Source organism: Rattus rattus, chromosome 12 (genome assembly GCF_011064425.1).
Source record: "Rattus rattus isolate New Zealand chromosome 12, Rrattus_CSIRO_v1, whole genome shotgun sequence".
Classification (NCBI taxonomy): Eukaryota; Metazoa; Chordata; class Mammalia; order Rodentia; family Muridae; genus Rattus; species Rattus rattus.
In genome coordinates, this window is record NC_046165.1 from 24567020 (window position 1) to 24583550 (window position 16531).

Below are 16531 nucleotides of genomic sequence, written 5' to 3' on the forward strand. Positions count from 1 at the left end.
CATGCCGAGCAGAAAATCTGCTCTGAGCCGCTCAGCTGCAGCCACCGTCAGGAAGCCTAGAAGAAAAGGCATGTTAATAAGGGATGTTGGAGGAAACAAATATGAAGGGCATTCCAGCTCCAGGTTTGGGAAAGATGCTGGTTGGCCCCGCAGAAAAGGCCGGCCTGGCATGTCTGTTTTGATGTGATTTTCACCCAGCAGCAGTGAGGGGCTGGGCTTCAGATAGACCCCAGGCTTTGGTGTTCATGGAGTTTTATTAAGATAATTTTGGTCTTTATCCTTCACCCTTCCTTGACTTCCTCCCCTCATATTTTCCTTCCTCCATGTAAATAAAAGTAACGTGTGGGTTTGAAGGCTTGTGAAGAGGCCTCCTCAAGCTGAAAGAGTGGCTAGATCACAGGAATCCTAGGCAAGCATCCTAGGCAAGCATCCCAGGCAAGCACGCAGCCACGAGGCCGCTGAAGTAGGGCATGGTGTTTTGCCAGCTGGTAACTAAGAAGTGAAGGTTAGGCCGCTGGCTTCTAATTGGAGAATACCAGCAGTTCTGGGATGCTTTGAACTCAAGCCCTGCGTGACTCCAACCCCAAAGATCGGGAAGCTTTATATTGACTTCTATTCCCTGGCTAGCACTTTGAATTCACTGCATCTTCCTGAACTCAACTACAGAAAAAATAAATTCCAGAAAGCCTGTCTTCTGGAAATAACTGTCCACCCTTCCACCCTTCTGGCCTGTCCTGTTCACACATACGCTGTTCCTGGACACCTGGATGAAGTCCTGATGTTCTGATAACTTCCACATTTAGAAACTGACCTAAAGAATGGTCAGGTTGTTGTCTCTTTGTGCAGTTTCCATGGGAACGGACAGAAGAGGGCTCCCTTAGGGCAGGTACTACGCCCTGCATATATTTTATGCACTCTTACCCCATGCAAAAAATTACATCTTCAGGAACTGTTTCTTTTGCTGAGGACTACATCGGTTCAATGAATTCTTGGTTCCCAGTTACCCTGTGGCACCTTGTAACCTCAGGAGAGATAAAGAACAAAGCCTTCCGGTTCTCAGGCACAGGAGTTTAACTAATTGTACCTGTTTATTGGTCAAGTTCACAGGGAGAACAAAGGAACTAAAGCTAAGAAAGTGTTCACTGACAAAGCAAATGCTGCGTGCTTTTCCATTGGCAGTGAGAATTATGCTTTCTCAATCACTGACTTACACTTGTCTATTGACAGGGTCCATCCATCTCCAGTATCCAGGGTCCGAGGAAATCGAATGAATAACCAGAAGTTTGCTTGGTGAGTATGCGAGTTAATTTATAAATATTTGTACTCTTTTATTGCCGTGGCGGTTTTGTTTTATGTATTGAGGCAGTGTCTTATGAATCCCAGACTAGCCTGGAATAAACCAACAAACAAACATTGATGGAGTTCTTCTGCAGTTAAAAGACTTCGTCGCCATCGTCACGCCAGGCCACATTTTTCTCCTAACAGAAGTAATCTGACTTCTTGGGGTCACCCATTTCACCATTGAAAACAGCGGTTCCTTTTTAAAAGGTGACTTAGTTAACCCAGGATTTGAGTAGGTCTCACCTTTAGCTTCTCATGAAAATGTTTAGTTAATTAATCTGTTTCTTAATTTTCACAATTACTCTTCAGACAACCTCCATCCCCTTTGGCCTTGACCTTGAATATCTATTGAATATCTATTGAATGAATATCTAGTGACTTTTTTGGGGGGGAGGGCAATGCAAAGATTTTTAATTAATAATTTCTTGAATAAAAGTCTAAGTGGAACTTCGCAGAAATGGCATGAAGTTGTTTCAACCACCGGACATTTGATAAAGGATTCTTTGAAGACCCAACAAAAGGATTTCAAAAATGTTTTATGTGAAACCAAGAAAATAGATTAAGATTGGTTCGAAAATCTGTTCCTTTATATTACTGCACAAAATTAGCCTTTCAATTTATAACGTGTCATGAAAAAGAAGATTAAAGAAAGAAAATGAAAGAATTGAGCCGTGTACTATGTTACTTCAAAAAAATGGGTGGAAATTCATAGATCTCTCTCTTGCTTTTTTGATTATTCTTAGAACAGGATTTTGATTAGAAACCATGATTTTCGTTTAATATAAGGAGACGAGTCAAAAGATTCCCCTTCCACATTAATTATATTCCTAAACCAGTATTATTATTTTTTTTTAGAAATAAAAATGGCACTTTACATATTACCTGATCAGTTTGCTTTTCTCCATTAAATCTAATTAGCCCTCACAATAGCCTAGTGCTCTCATGAAATATTATACCGAAACAGAACACGGGCAATGAAGCTTTCTGTTTGCCTGTGCAGAGGCTGGGCATCCTCAATGGTCACTCTAGGTCATTAAAGCACACTGTCCCCTGTCAGTGTCAGACCTGGGAAGACGAGAAACTAAGAAAGCCAGGAGATTCAGAGAGAAAGCAAGCAAGAGGCCAGGTGCAGTTCGGACTGCATAGACTGCATTCAGTCAAGGTTGAGGCCTCATTATAACAGAGAAACTTTATTCCATGAAGAGAGAGCCTGAGATACTCAGGCAAGCAGCAGGAGCTGAGGATTCCAGGGAACACTGTCAACCTCGAGATCAAGTTTCTGCCTCTTTGCTCTGATGAGCTGAATGGGAAACACTGTGTAGATAATATATTTTCTTTCTCCCCCTTTTTCTCTCTACACAAAAGGTAAAGATAATTTGTTCCTACAAAATTGTGGCATGTCGCCTGGTAAGGTTAAAAGGTATTACCCCTGAATAAGTGATCCATGAAAATAACCAAAAGGAATTTTACCACTAGCCCTGAGAAAGTTCACCTCATGTTTACTTAACAACATTTATTTATCTATCTCCTAGGCACTGTTACAAGCACTGGATTAGAAAGATAAATAAAACATGGTTTCTATCTTCAGAAGGCTTGGGGGGGGGGGTGTTTGTGTGACCCACAGACTCCCGTGAATGCTCTTAAGTCCTGATACTCCTGGAGCATTCACGCTGGTACCGTATGCATGCTCGCATACCTGTCTGATAAGCTTAGGTTCTCTAATGCACTAAGGAGGATACTCTGTGGACAGGCATTTGTAGTGCAGTATTCAGAGGGATCAATTAACACCTTTATTTAAGACCAGTTGGAGAGTAGAAGTACTGAGGGGAAAATATGTAGGAAGAAAGAGACCTAGAAGCCAATTGCAAAAACTGAGACTACAGCATAGTGCTACAGTTCTTTCTTGGCACACACAGAAGTTCTAGATTTGATTGTCAGTGCTGGAAAAAAGAAAAGGAAAGGAAAATCCAACCCAGAGAAGAAAAGTACTAATCTATTGTTAGTAAGGAAAACAGAGAGATGAGGTATTATTGTTTCCTGCACTTTAGAGAGGAAATCAGACCCGGAAGAAGATGGAGACACTTCTAAATTGATTCTAACAGGAACACAGATAGATTTAATAAATAAACTTGTTTGGTCAGGCACTAGGTAAAATGTCTATGATCTATACTACCTTGAATCTTCCTTAGGTAAATACTGTGACTCTGGTGTATGGATAAATCACCCGGCAAGGAAGAAACCCATGAATCATCCAGCATCTACTCCTAGCGAAGTGATAAATGGTTGATACTTGGTTGTGAAATATTGACTGTGAAAAATTCCGAAACTTTAACTACTCATCCAGCAGTAGTGAGGACAGGCGAGAGACATTTGTTTGCCTCGAAGTAGAAGTTGGGGATAATTTGTAGAATTAGATGTCAGCTTCATCACTAGATTGGTTTTGCTGTCGTTAGAACTCTAAAGGGTATGCATGAGAGCGAAGAGTAGTGTCCCTGTGCATGGTGGTTAGCCAGTGCTCCAATCAGGTCAAGCCGTTCATCAAATGGGCAATTAAAAAATCCATAAATAATGGAAATGCTTGAGCTTCCACTGTGGGGTTAGATGTTCACTCCGTGCTTTCTGGAAGGCCATGGCTGTGCCTGGTGGTTCCTAAACCATTATTTATTATTGAGTAAAGTGAGTTTAAAAATTTGTAAGCAGCATTTTCCTCTGCATATGCTGATGCCGGGAAGCATCCACTAGCCACTTTCATGGGAACAGCACTCTGGAGGTAAAGAAGGATGTGAGCACGGATTTCTTTTCAAAGTAAACATCTGCCAAAACCAAAAGGAAATATGTTAACATTGTTCAGTGATGGAATCAGGGCACCAGAGCTTATGGGGTCTGGTGACAGATATTAAGGTGCAGCCTGGCTTGAGCTATTCCAGGGATTAAGGACTGAAAAGAAGACCTTCCTACAAGGGATAGCATCACAGCACTAAAGAAGCCTGGGTTATTATATGATTCATTTAATAAAGAGCCAACTGAAGAAAGTGGGCCAGTCCAGGTACAAGCCCCGCCCCCTCACTTCCTTACACTGCAGAGTAGTAGTTGATGTGGGGATTGTTGACCCTTTGAGCATGTTAATGTCCGTCTCTGAGTCATGCATCGAACTTCTCCTCTGCCTTTCACTATGGCTCCTCTGAGGAGGTGTCCATTAACTATTAGAGAGAAGAGGGGAAGATATTGTCCTTGCAGCTGAGACACTGTCAATTTGACTAATGAGAGAGAAGCTATCATAAGAAAAGCGAAGACAGAATTATGAATGCATTCACTGCTCATTGATGGGGGAATGAATCCAATGAGTGGCTCAGAATGAGTAACAGTTGGAACCTAAGCTTCTGTAGCATCCATAGCATCTTACCAGAGGGGCTTGTTTTGTTTTGTTTTGTTTTAAGAGGTGATGAGACAAACTTTGAGTTTCTAGGGATGGCAAGTAATGGAATGGGAGATACGTGGGGGACTCTAATGAGAGGGGACAGCTGCTTGGGTGAGGTCCCCCAGTGTCATCCCTAGTTTGATAAAGTTGTCTTTCCTGGTAAGAACGATCCTGTCCTTTTGGGAAGAGAGGTTTTCTCATATCTGCTTCTTTTTAAGATTTGCTTTCCTCGGTGTGGGGGGCAGGGGGGTTGTGAAGATGCCCACAGAGAACAGATGACGTCATTTGATCCTTGGAGCTGGAGTTACAGGCTCTTGTGAGCCACCCAACATGGGTGCTGGGATCCGAACTCTGGTCCTCAGGAAGAGCAGTAAATGCCATCTCTCCAGCCTATAGTCGCTTCTTTTCGTTTGCCTTGTGCAGCGTGGATTCTTAGGCCAAACTGCTACATTAGGGCATCTTGTTCCGCTACTTTTCAGTATATGAATCTTCTTTTAGGACATTTTCTCTTCTTTCTTGGACATGGTCATGCAAGAAAAACATGTTTGTCATCTTTCAGACAGGGATAGCTCCCTATTAAAATACTTAATGTAAAGTTAGATTTTTGCTCATTGTAGGAAAGCTGTTCTCCTACCAAATCCACAGGAGTGGCCATTTCCACTCTGATAGCCTCCATTACGTTGTCAAAGCGACAATACAAATTGGGGATCTGTGTGTTTGTGTGGATGTGTATTGTAGAATAGTACTAGGAGGGGATCCGTGGGAACTCTTGTCAAACAGACACCGACGTTGGGTTGTGGCTGCAGATATTGGTAAGACGTGTGAGTGTTTAAGGACATGATTATCTTTGTATATGTTCATGCTTACCTTTTCATGAGTTCGTCTCCTTTTTCCCCTTCACTTTTCCCTTTTCCTAAAAGTTTCCAGGACCCGGTAGTGGTCATTGTTCGGTAGTGGTTGTGATTGAACAGAGTCTGTAGAACATGTGCCAAGAGTCACTCCATGCACTGACACTTACTGCCACGCAACCGAGACCCTGTGGTTATTTTTATGCTGACCCGGAAAATGAAGCATTTCTTCTCATTAATAAGAAATCGTCCTCAGGAAAGCAGAAGTAATTTTCTCTATTGGATATTTCTACCACCGTCTCAGTTATGATTTCTCTCTTACCAGTATGTCTGAGATTATATAGACACAGCCATGTCCTAGTTTGAATCAGTTCCAGCGAAATTCTGCATTCTGGATTGAATCACATTTAACATCTGAATGTGTGTGTCACAAGTTTTTGTCGAGGGCAGGAAGTTCCTATTCGCACATGTTTTACTGTAGAAGACGTGCTACATTAAACTTAAATATTTATATCTGTACAACTGCAAATGTTACCACTGGCTTCATGGACTCTCCAAGAGGGACGAAACTGCATTCCTTTTCTGCCTTAAAAGTAGGATGACTCTTTCTTGTCTACACCTTTTCCCATAATAAAGGGAGACGCTGGGCCCGTTGCTGTGAGAAACCACTCAGAAATTTCATGTAGATTCAGTCGTTTAAGGAGAGACAGACTATTTTCAAATTGCCAGTTTCTGAGCTGTAATCATCACCAATTCAGGACAACCCCGTCACATTGCACATATAGAAATAAGAGACCACATCATGGAGAAGGAATGTTTCAAACCTGGGCAGAAATCCAAGTCCCTACTCACCTGTCTAATAGTCTTTCCACCATGTGGCAGTTGTCTGCCACTTTGGAGACAGGAAAAACCCCTCAACATTGTGTGCCATCCATTCACTGCAAACTAAGCAGAAGGCGTTGCCGAGGAAATTTCCACTAATGTCAAGCTAACAGGAAAAATAGGGAAGATGAAGCCATCGCTGCTCACAACAGGCAAGTACCAAGTACTCCTGCCAACGTTTTGACCTACCATCTTGGATATTCCTACATATTCCACATTGATGGGCAATAGTGATTGTGGCCTTTTAATTATTCCTTGACTTAGAGAACAAAAGCTTCAGAGATTGTGTAGAGCTCATTCTATGACAATTCCAGTTGCATAAATACCTGGCCATTTGTGATTATTTTTTTCTTTCAGCCCACATGAGTTGGTAAATACGTCTCCATAAGCCTTCAGGTTTGGTTTGGAAGAAAGCTTTCTCCTATAAATGGGCCACAGTTGATGTGATTAGCAAACCTGTTTGGACTTTCACCCTGATTTCCAATAAAACGAATGTCTCTAGGGGAAACTAAGTCTCAAATCCCTCCGAATCCACAGCTATTTAAAATAAATATTTCAATACCTGCTCATATATCTCTGTTTATTTATTTATGTTTACTTAATCACTCTGAGCACAAGCTGACTTCAAGCTCTCTGGCCTTCGATCCTTAATCCTTCCACATCAGCTGTCCTAGTGCTAGCGTTATGGGCATGTGCACCCACATCTGACTTAATTCTTCGGTAACTTCAGCCACCTCATTTTAACTTGGTGACAATTACATGTGCTTACATTCCGTGTTTCATCTTCAAAATTGATTTTATTTAAAAAAAATAATTTCGGCCTAATTTTCTTAAATTCTCTTATTACCTAGAATTTCAGCAAGAGACCTTCATGATGAGAATAGCAAGTTGGTTCTGGTTCCTGCTGATGTCGGCTGATTCTCTAATATCTCTTTTGCCACAATAAAGACGATGTGGGGAAGAAATTAAGCTAGGTTATTTCTGTGGTTATTTTCTTAATTGTGTGAGAATCGGGGCTGTAAGATCATGCTGCACCACGAGGGTCACCCAGTCGGAGATGTTATTTCTTCTGTTTCAAGTGTATGAATGTTTTGCTCTCCTTAGCCTTCAGCTCAGAACCACATGTCAACGTTACACTGCAGACCTGCTGCATGGAGATGTACGGTAACAGTCCCTGTTGGTTCGTATCTTCTGTTTACCGCAGTAGCCTGCACAGGTATAGGACTAGCAAGGTATAGGACCAGCAGGTTTCAGACTATCAGGATAATACATCATTCTCACACTATAAGAACATTAGCTTATGCTCGATGGTGGTTTGCTTAGTTCTAGTGTTTCGTGACTCTTCATATAATTGTTACTTGTGGGGTGCATTTTATACACCACTGAGTGTTTAAACTCCCCACACTCACGACTTGTTCTGGAAAAGCTACCCAAAGTGCTGTCACTTACCGGATTTGGAATTACATCACGTGGCTATCCCCTGTCAGACCCTTTTCCCTTGGAAACTTGCTCAGATAGTAAAGTTTGCAATAAACGATATTGTAATGAAATCTGAACAAGTGGAAAATCAATCTGGAACAGTGAGAAAAGAGTATTCCAATATGAAAATATGTATATGTTCCATATGATAGTACCAATGGCTGCTCTTTTGGTAGGGGTGTGAGGAGGGGTCTTGTGTAGCCCGGGCTAGCCTATAACTCATGTAGTTAAGGCTACATTGAAGTCTCTATCTTCCTCCCTTCAGGTCCTGGGATTACAGGTGTGCACCATGACTCAGTGCAGATGACTGAGAAACTTATTCTTTTATCCTAATATTCAACAGCAAATTTTGCTATTGCAAATGAGAGAGAGAGACAGAGACAGAGACAGAGAGACAGACAGAGAGAGAGAGAGCATGCTATGTTCCATATAAATATTTGATAGAGAAACAGCTAAAATAGGAAGCCAATCAAATCTCTCACTGTGTCTATGAAGATACTAGGAATGGTGCTTGTAGTAATAACTCCCAAAGGCCTAACAGTAGGGGTGTCCCATGGACTATATAAGTTTGCCTGGATCTGCTCTCCGCTTTTCTCATACACACTGGGTTCTCTGTGGACACAAGACAGCCAAGTAATCAATCGTTGCAATATGACGTACTTCCATATTATAACTGTTTTCTGGCCACTGGTTTTTATAAAGTTTCTTGATGACTAACTAAAATTATACTAATAATAGCAACCATACTGATAACAAGTATCTTTTAATATCTTAAAAGGGTAAGAGATACATTTATCAAAATATTTGCAACAGCTCAGTATATTTGGTCCTGGCAGTATAAATTCACAGCTAATTGGCTGCCCCCTCTGCTGGAACCCACTGCGCACTCTGAGGTAGCCCTTATCTCTTTCTATGTCTCCATTCACTTTAGCATCCTTTATCAAACGGGAGTCTCCACTTAGGAGTAAAGGCAACTTCGTGAATCTGACTGCCGTAAACCCAGGAGAATTTGGGGACACTCAAAAAGGATAGAGTGAAAGAAAGCAGAGAGGAGCCCCTGACTCAGAGCAGCAGGACCTAGTAGGGCAGCTCTGAGGCAGAGGGCCCCTCCCAACTCCTCCCCATTGCCCCTTGAGCTCAGCATAATGGAAGACAGATCATTACGATGGATTTCAGACTGGGTTGTATCCAGCCCTTGGCTAAGGAAGCACGAGCCTGGGTGTTGACAGGACTAAGGCTGTTTCAGGAGGAGAGGGAAGTGAAAAGAGTTGTTTTGGATGAAGGACAGGAGGTTTTAGGGACAAGCCATGGAGAAGACTCGCCATGGGCCAGCTGCCTTTAGTTCTCCCTTCTGCTCGGGAAGGAAAGAAGCTATCTGAGTTAGGAACTGGGAACTGGAGTGATCTTCCTGGGAGCCCACCATCTCTCATCTTTCCAGTGATACCAAGATATTCTATCATCAGTAGCTAAGTTACCCTGTGATTGAGTAGCCAGAACTTAAGGATGCTCGGGCGGAATCCACAAAGAGCCTTCCCACAGAGTGTGCACTGTTACTCTCACCACCTTTCTCTAGCATCGGACATTAAGTCACGTAATGGAAGATGCCCCTCTACATGGAAAACACATGTGTCGTTACTAAAACTGGGCTGAGGACAGCAGAGCCTCCTGGGAAATGCATGAGGCTTGCGTTCTGGGGAACCTTTGCCTCTGAGCTCCTGCGTCTCACTACTTCTGTCATGTCAGTCAATGAATGTCAGGCCCAAACTATGGCAGTCTTAGCAAGGTGCTCAGGAGATCAAACTCCTCACTGGAGCATCCACAAGGAAAATGCCTCATAAACCTAGGTCTTAGCCACTGTCACATTTCGGCTCCGTATAAAAGCAGTCTCTTTCCTACCGCCCTGGTGATTCAATGGCATGCCGAGTATTTATCCCAGACTCTGGCGAGGCTACAGTTTACTTCTGTTCTCTCAGGCCATTCTTAATTCAAACAATTTAGAATCCTGGGCCTATAGGTATATTTAAGAACAGGTATCGTTCTATACAATCAGTAAATATGCGTTCTAGAAAGGGCATGCACCACACAGCTAAACAGAAGGGAACTTGTACGGAGAAATGCTGTATTTGCTTCAGTTTGTCTGGAAGAGCGGCCCTCCGTGTTCTCGTCATTGTGTGACCGGCGGAACTGCTCTCCTGAGCTATAAAATATGGAGAACATTTATAAACCAGCACATCAGCTTACAGCCGCTAAAAGAGCAATGACTTTAATCACCCACAGAGTGATATTTCTATAGAAATCTCTTTGGTTTCTGTTCCTCTAATCATTTCCTTAAACATCTCCAAAGAAAAATGCTACTTTTTGTTGGAAGGAGAGAGACAAGAAAACACACTACTGTTATTTTTCACTTTAGAGCTGAATTACTTTGTGTAGTTTGCAGAGCCCTGTAGCTTAACTAAAGAATGGACTGATGTCCTTCAGTGGAAGTGATTTACAGTAATCTTCCCCAAACTGCATAGTATTTATTTGTGAAAGACAAGGAAGTATGGAATTACCTTGGAGAACAGAAACAAAGGCTGCAGACAGCCACTTTAAGAATGGAAGAGAGTTGCTGCCACCTAGAGGTGAAAGTGGGAATCGCTGAGAGTGCTGTAAAGATTGATGTCATACAATCCCTAAAACCAGCTAGGCCCCCAGTGAACGGGATTCTTGTGCGGAGGGCAGTAATGGGGGGGAGGATGGGGAGGGGAACACCCATATAGAATGGGAGGGGAGGGGTTAGGGGGATGTTGGCATGGAAACTGGGAAAGGGGATAACATTTGAAATGTAAATAAGAAATACCCAATTTAATAAAGATGGGGGGGGGGAGACCAGAAAAATGGGGGAAAAAAATGCAATCTAGGGACTTCACCTCCACCTCTAAGCAGGACTGGACTCATTTGCCCTCCTAGCCTCCATTAAAACTGGGCGCAGATGCCCCATATGATTGTAGAGACTCTGGGTTTTTGTTTCTGTATTTTCCATTTTTGTTCTTGGCAGCCTTGTTCTTTCTGGCTCTGCAGCTCTAACTCACTGAACGTCTTCATCGGCCACTGCTCATCGTGAGCTGTTTGAAAGCTAGTGGACAAGGCCTGTTCCACACAATGGGCTATCCTTTTCAAATATTACCCTAAAATTTCCACTAGGGATGCCGCACTTCTTATCACATTGTGTGGCTCGCGCAATTTTATTTTTTCCTAAAACAGGGCAGGAGGCAGGGGCAAGCTGTGCGGTTGGAGGCAAGAGTCCTGGGAAAAGGAGCAAGAGGAGAGGACCGTGAGCCTCACCTGGGTCGTGAAAACCTATAATGTTGTTGCATAGGCTGGTACATGCCTGTGATCCTAGCATTCTGAAGGAATTTGAGGACATGAGGATCTGTCTCAAAAATCTAAAAAAAAAAAAAAAAGTATAAAGTAAAAAAACAAAAAAACACCAAAAATAAATAAATAAACAAACAAACAAACCACAACAACAAACCCTATAAACGAAAAACCCTACAACCAAATGCAGGACCACCCTTTAAAACTACACGTTTGGACCATTGAGCCATTGCCATTTTAGTTCCAACGAGAGAGAGAGAGAGAGAGAGAGAGAGAGAGAGAGAGAGAGAGAGAGACAGAGAGACAGAGAGAGACAGAGAGAGACAGAGAGAGACAGAGAGACAGAGACAGACAGAGACAGACAGAGACAGAGACAGACAGAGACAGACAGAGAGAGACAGACAGAGACAGACAGAGAGAGAGACAGACAGACAGACAGACAGACAGACATGTTAGGACATTTTTTTAATGGGAAATGTTTCCAAATGAAGACACACCGAGGCCGGCAGGACCTTAGTCCTGTCCCACTGTGCATGCTGCCCCCTTCTTTATGAGACTGGCATTTTGCACACCCTCAGGGATACAATTCCTGCTATGTTTACAGGGAGGGGCCTGAGTGAACCCTACAGAGAAACGTTGGCAAGAGACAGTGAGGGGAGTGGGGCTGACAGGAAAATATGCAGGAGTTCATACATCTTGTCTCTCCATCCCTTAGCAAGAGTCTTGACTGGACATCGTTCATGGTTTTCAGGGTAGAGCCCTACCAAAGGACCAGAAGGCACCCCCAGTATCCTTTAGCAAGCAAGGACAGCAACCCTGTTGTTCTTTCTGTTAAACCCTTCTCTTGTGTAGAGCGCCTTTGCTGAGTGTCTTTCCTGCCGAGCGGCTCTCTGGGGCTTTAACTTGATGGTCTCCTTTACTCTGACCTACCTGCATTGAATTCCAACCTATAACCTAAGGGCTCTCTGATTCTAAGTCACCCAGAAAACCCGATCACTTTGAAGTCCTCTTTAAAAGCTCTGATTTCTCTTTGCTTTGTTGTGCTCGTGTTTGACTCAATACATTTCCCAGTGACTTATTCGTTTCTCCCTCATTCAAAAGTTATGTGCCTGAGCCATCTGCTTGTCTGTACTGGGGTGAAAGGTGCAAGGTGGTTAGCCAGGGGGGGAAACGTAGACTCCTGCACTCATGGAGGAGTAAGTTGGGCACAGCTGGTGGGAATAAGCAACCCGATCAAAATGTGACAAAATGTGACGAGGGGCATGGGAACAGGGGTCTTGAAGGATGTAGTGTGGGTGTGCATGGTAACCGGGGTAAAAAAAGGAGACTGTGCATGGGGCTGGGAAAGTTACTTCAGGTGCGAGAGACAGCTTGCACAGGGGCAGCAGGACGGGAACGCACTCAGAAGTTTCCAGTAGTGAAAACAGAGAGGCAAGTGGCAGTGGGGGCTATGGGTAAGTCCTGAACACGAGGTGATTGGATTGCCATGTTGATGCGTAGCGTTTCTCGGAGAGAGTATGTATATGTAGGAAGCAGGGGGATGAGCGATAGGCTTTGGCTGTGGCTGGCTGAGTGGAGTTGCTGTTCCTGGTGAGTCTTCAGTGGAGAGAACGGTGGGTGAAGTCGGGATCTGTGCGGGAGGCAGTGCCAGCAATCGCTGCTGCCAAGAAGGACAGAAAGAGAAGAATCAAGAGTCACACCCGGCTATCGCTTCATGGGAGTAACTTGATATGGTGGTTGAGAGCCTAGAGGAGAGGAAGAAAGTCTATGGGTAGCCTTACACCAAAATGGCGTTTTCCGGGCTTTGTGTGTCTATGTACCTGCACTTGAGGATAAGGAATGGAGACTTTTTTTTTTTTAAATCAGCTGGTGGATCTAAAAATGTACAGAGACAGAGACACAAATACCAGCAGGTAAATCTCACCGTGGTTGTTCTAGTACACAATGAGGCAGCCTGCATATGTTCTCAGGATACTGAGGCTCGAGTCTTTCTTCCTGTGTCTTTGCCCCTCCTCAAACTCTCCACAACCAATGCACTCCCCTCTCTGCCTGCAGTATGTGGCCAGCCCAGGCATCTTTGGTCAGAAGCCCAATGTCCTCTAAAAATGAATCTTAATGCATGAGAGCCTCTGTGCAGGTCTCCTGCCCCTCTTCTTCTCTGAGAAGACTTTAGTCCTGAAAGAGCTGTTTAATCCCTCAAGCCACCATCTACAAAATCTCCCACACTAGAAACCTCCAGTGCCTGTTCTACCAGAATGTGCCTGGATTTGACCCCAGAGCTAGCAATCCTGCTACATGTTTGTTGGTTCTCTCTCCTTCCGCATGCCCTCACCATCCCCAACTGAATGCACTCCTCAAGCTCCTCACTGGCATCTCTCAATGAAGGGTCCTTCTTCCTCCCTGGAATTGCTTTCACCATGCCTACTGATCACAATCAAAGGCCGGAGGAATTATTCCTGGATTTCTATCTTACTTGTACTATGCAATGATTTGGAACTGCAGAGCCCTTAACATAACACAAGAGTCCTTTTGCAGATGTTTGAGGCCCGGGGCATCACACAACTCCGTCTCCTTGCCCATGTCCTTGCCCTGTGACTTTTCTCATCTTCCTGGACCCTAACTCTCACACCACAGCAGGCTCCGGCCACATTGATCACTGAAGCCACCACATCCCTTTCGGTATTTAAGCTTTGTTGGTGGAACGTTGAAGCTCACGAAGTTTGAAAAGATCTGTCCGAGTTTGCAAGACAAATCAAAACTAGGTTCAGCACATCTGTCTTATAACTTTGGGGAGTTTTTCTTTTCACTTTTGTGCGACTGTTTCCTCTCTCTTAAAACATACTTCAGGAAGAGCAGAAGAGCTCAAATCCTTGGGAAGCAGTAAGGGGTTGCCTCCTGTTAGCAACCTCCAAACATCAAGTGCAAAATTTCCGTTCCTTGCCTGTTTGTAACTACTGTGCTTGACGAAACGTTTGAAGAGTGTGTGTGTGTGTGTGTGTGTGTGTGTGTGTGTGTGTGTGTGTGTGTGTGTGTGTGTGTGTGTTGGGAAACAGATGTGTAGTTCTGAAGCTTGCGTGTGACACCTGCTCTGTTGTTCCCTAATTATGATGTGGGGACAACATTGAGTCCTTCCTCCTGCTCTTGCCTATTTATTTTATGTGAATGAAGGGGACTTTGTAGGAAAGGACTTTATAACCTACACAAGGCAGGTTGGTAAAACATACCTCTGTGGTATTGTTTGTCTCTTTCATTGTTTCTCTTAAGCGTAACCTTCTTTGATTACAATTTAATTAACAATGAAAAACTTTGCCCCGTTTCTCTTTGTTCCTTGTTTCCACAAGCCACATGCTATTTCGAGGGATTCTGACCTCACTCTTGGCCTCCACTTGCCTTTGCAGACCGTCCTTCTCCACTTGATCCTGGGTTTCCGCAGTGGGCATGGGCAAGAGCTCTGTCTCTTTTCTTTTGCTCTGCCCAACGGTTCCTCTTGGAGAGTGAAACAGGCTTGAGTAATAAAAGCTTGCCTTTTCTATCTCCTAATTGTAATTAGTCTGTCAAAGAAGGTTCTCCTACTGAATGAGTGTTGTGTAGCTTTAAAAAACAAAGCAAAATCTGTGTCCTTTGAGTCTATTAATTTACTGGGTTTGTTTGTGGTTTACATTAATGGATTTGAAAATTGACCTGGTAGCTGTTACTGTTATGGCTTCCAAAGCACTGATACCCTCAGACATTGCAACTCTTGAGTGTAGGATTTGGAATATAACTTCAATGCTGGATCCAGGGTTTCACAGGATGAATGAGTGCCATTTTAGTTTGAACAAAGACTAGAGCTATGCTCCTTAGTCTATTGGCTTATCAACAGGTGCTGGATTTGAAACAGCACCGAGAGGTATGTCAGTCTATGTTGGTGAGAAGAGTTAAACCATTTATAGCTCCAAGAACTAAAAGGCTAGAACGCAAGATCACAGCAAGCTGAGTCCCCGTGACCCTGGAGCACTGAGAAGGTCTTTACAATGCCAAGACATGGAAGACAGTTTACAGGAAGTGGCTGCCCAAGAAAGTCTAGTGTTTTAATTGGCCACAGAGGGAGATGTCGCCTCTGAAGGCAATAAATGTAGATTCATACAGTAATTATTTTAATGCCTTTAAAACTGGCCTGGTTTTAAGTGTCTACAAAAAACAACTGAGGGACACAGTGGTCAGAGACAGGGCTTCGGAATCAAGGGAAGCCAGCTCAAATCCCATCGGCTGTTGATCTGAGGCAAAGCTGCACGCACTCTCTTTACGACCGTTTCCACTGCAGGAAAATATAACAAGAACATCCTTTTTTGCTGGAGTGGAGCAGATTAAAATTCAACCAGCCATAGCCAAATTTTATAGACTGAACACCTTAGACCACAGGAATTTACTTCTCCCAGGTCAGGAGGCTGGGAGTCCGACATCAAGGCAGTAAGTGCTTGGGTTCCTTCCTAGCTGGCAGCGGGCCAACTTTCTACTGATCGTGAAGAGAGGAGAAGGGAACTTCCGTCTTTCTTCCTTTACTTGCAAGGACACTGATTCAAGCATGAGGCCACACCTCTTCTAATTGTCTCCTGAAGGTCCCATCTTCAAATACCGTCACATGAAAGGAGAGGACTTCTCTCTGTGCATTTTAGCCTATAACAATTTTAATTCAGTTAAGGATGTGAAACGACCAGGACCGTGCACGTTTGTTATTCTACTTACTAATAAAATGTCAATTCTTAATTATCAGTTTACTGAAAACCCAATTATTGAAATATCGCTTTTGCCTGATTTTGCATTCTCTGTGACAGAAGAATCTACTGCGGGATTGGATGCGGGTCCTGGAATCAATAATTCACTCCCAGGTGTGCCTGGTTATATTGCTGGTTAATAATTCATCCCCTAGAGGGAGGGAGAAGCAAGGTCCCACAGTCCTCACCCCTCATTTCTATCATGTCCCACCAAAAGAGAGCAATGACGTCCAATTTTGCCAGCAACAAACAGTGTGTATTAGTAGAACAGCTTTTCAGTAATATTTTAATTTTTTAATGTTTCATAGTTTTTGTTGCATAAATACCTTCATTATGGCTTATAGCCATTCTCTGAGATGCCTTGAAAGATGGTATTACCTTACTCTTTAAAATGAGAAGAGGCAGAATGAGGTAAGGATTATGGGGTCAGTCTACTGATTCCTGTAGTTCAG

At 43.4% G+C, this 16531-nt stretch overlaps 1 protein-coding gene across 1 annotated transcript in view; it reads left to right on the forward strand.

Moving 5' to 3' along the window:
- Klf12 (Kruppel like factor 12) overlaps positions 1-16531 on the forward strand; it is a 363399-nt gene that overhangs the window by 289403 nt on the left and 57465 nt on the right. The window contains exon 6 of the mRNA XM_032918181.1: positions 1228-1290. Coding sequence (XP_032774072.1) covers positions 1228-1290 — 63 coding nt within the window. The remainder of the gene's footprint in view (positions 1-1227; positions 1291-16531) is intronic.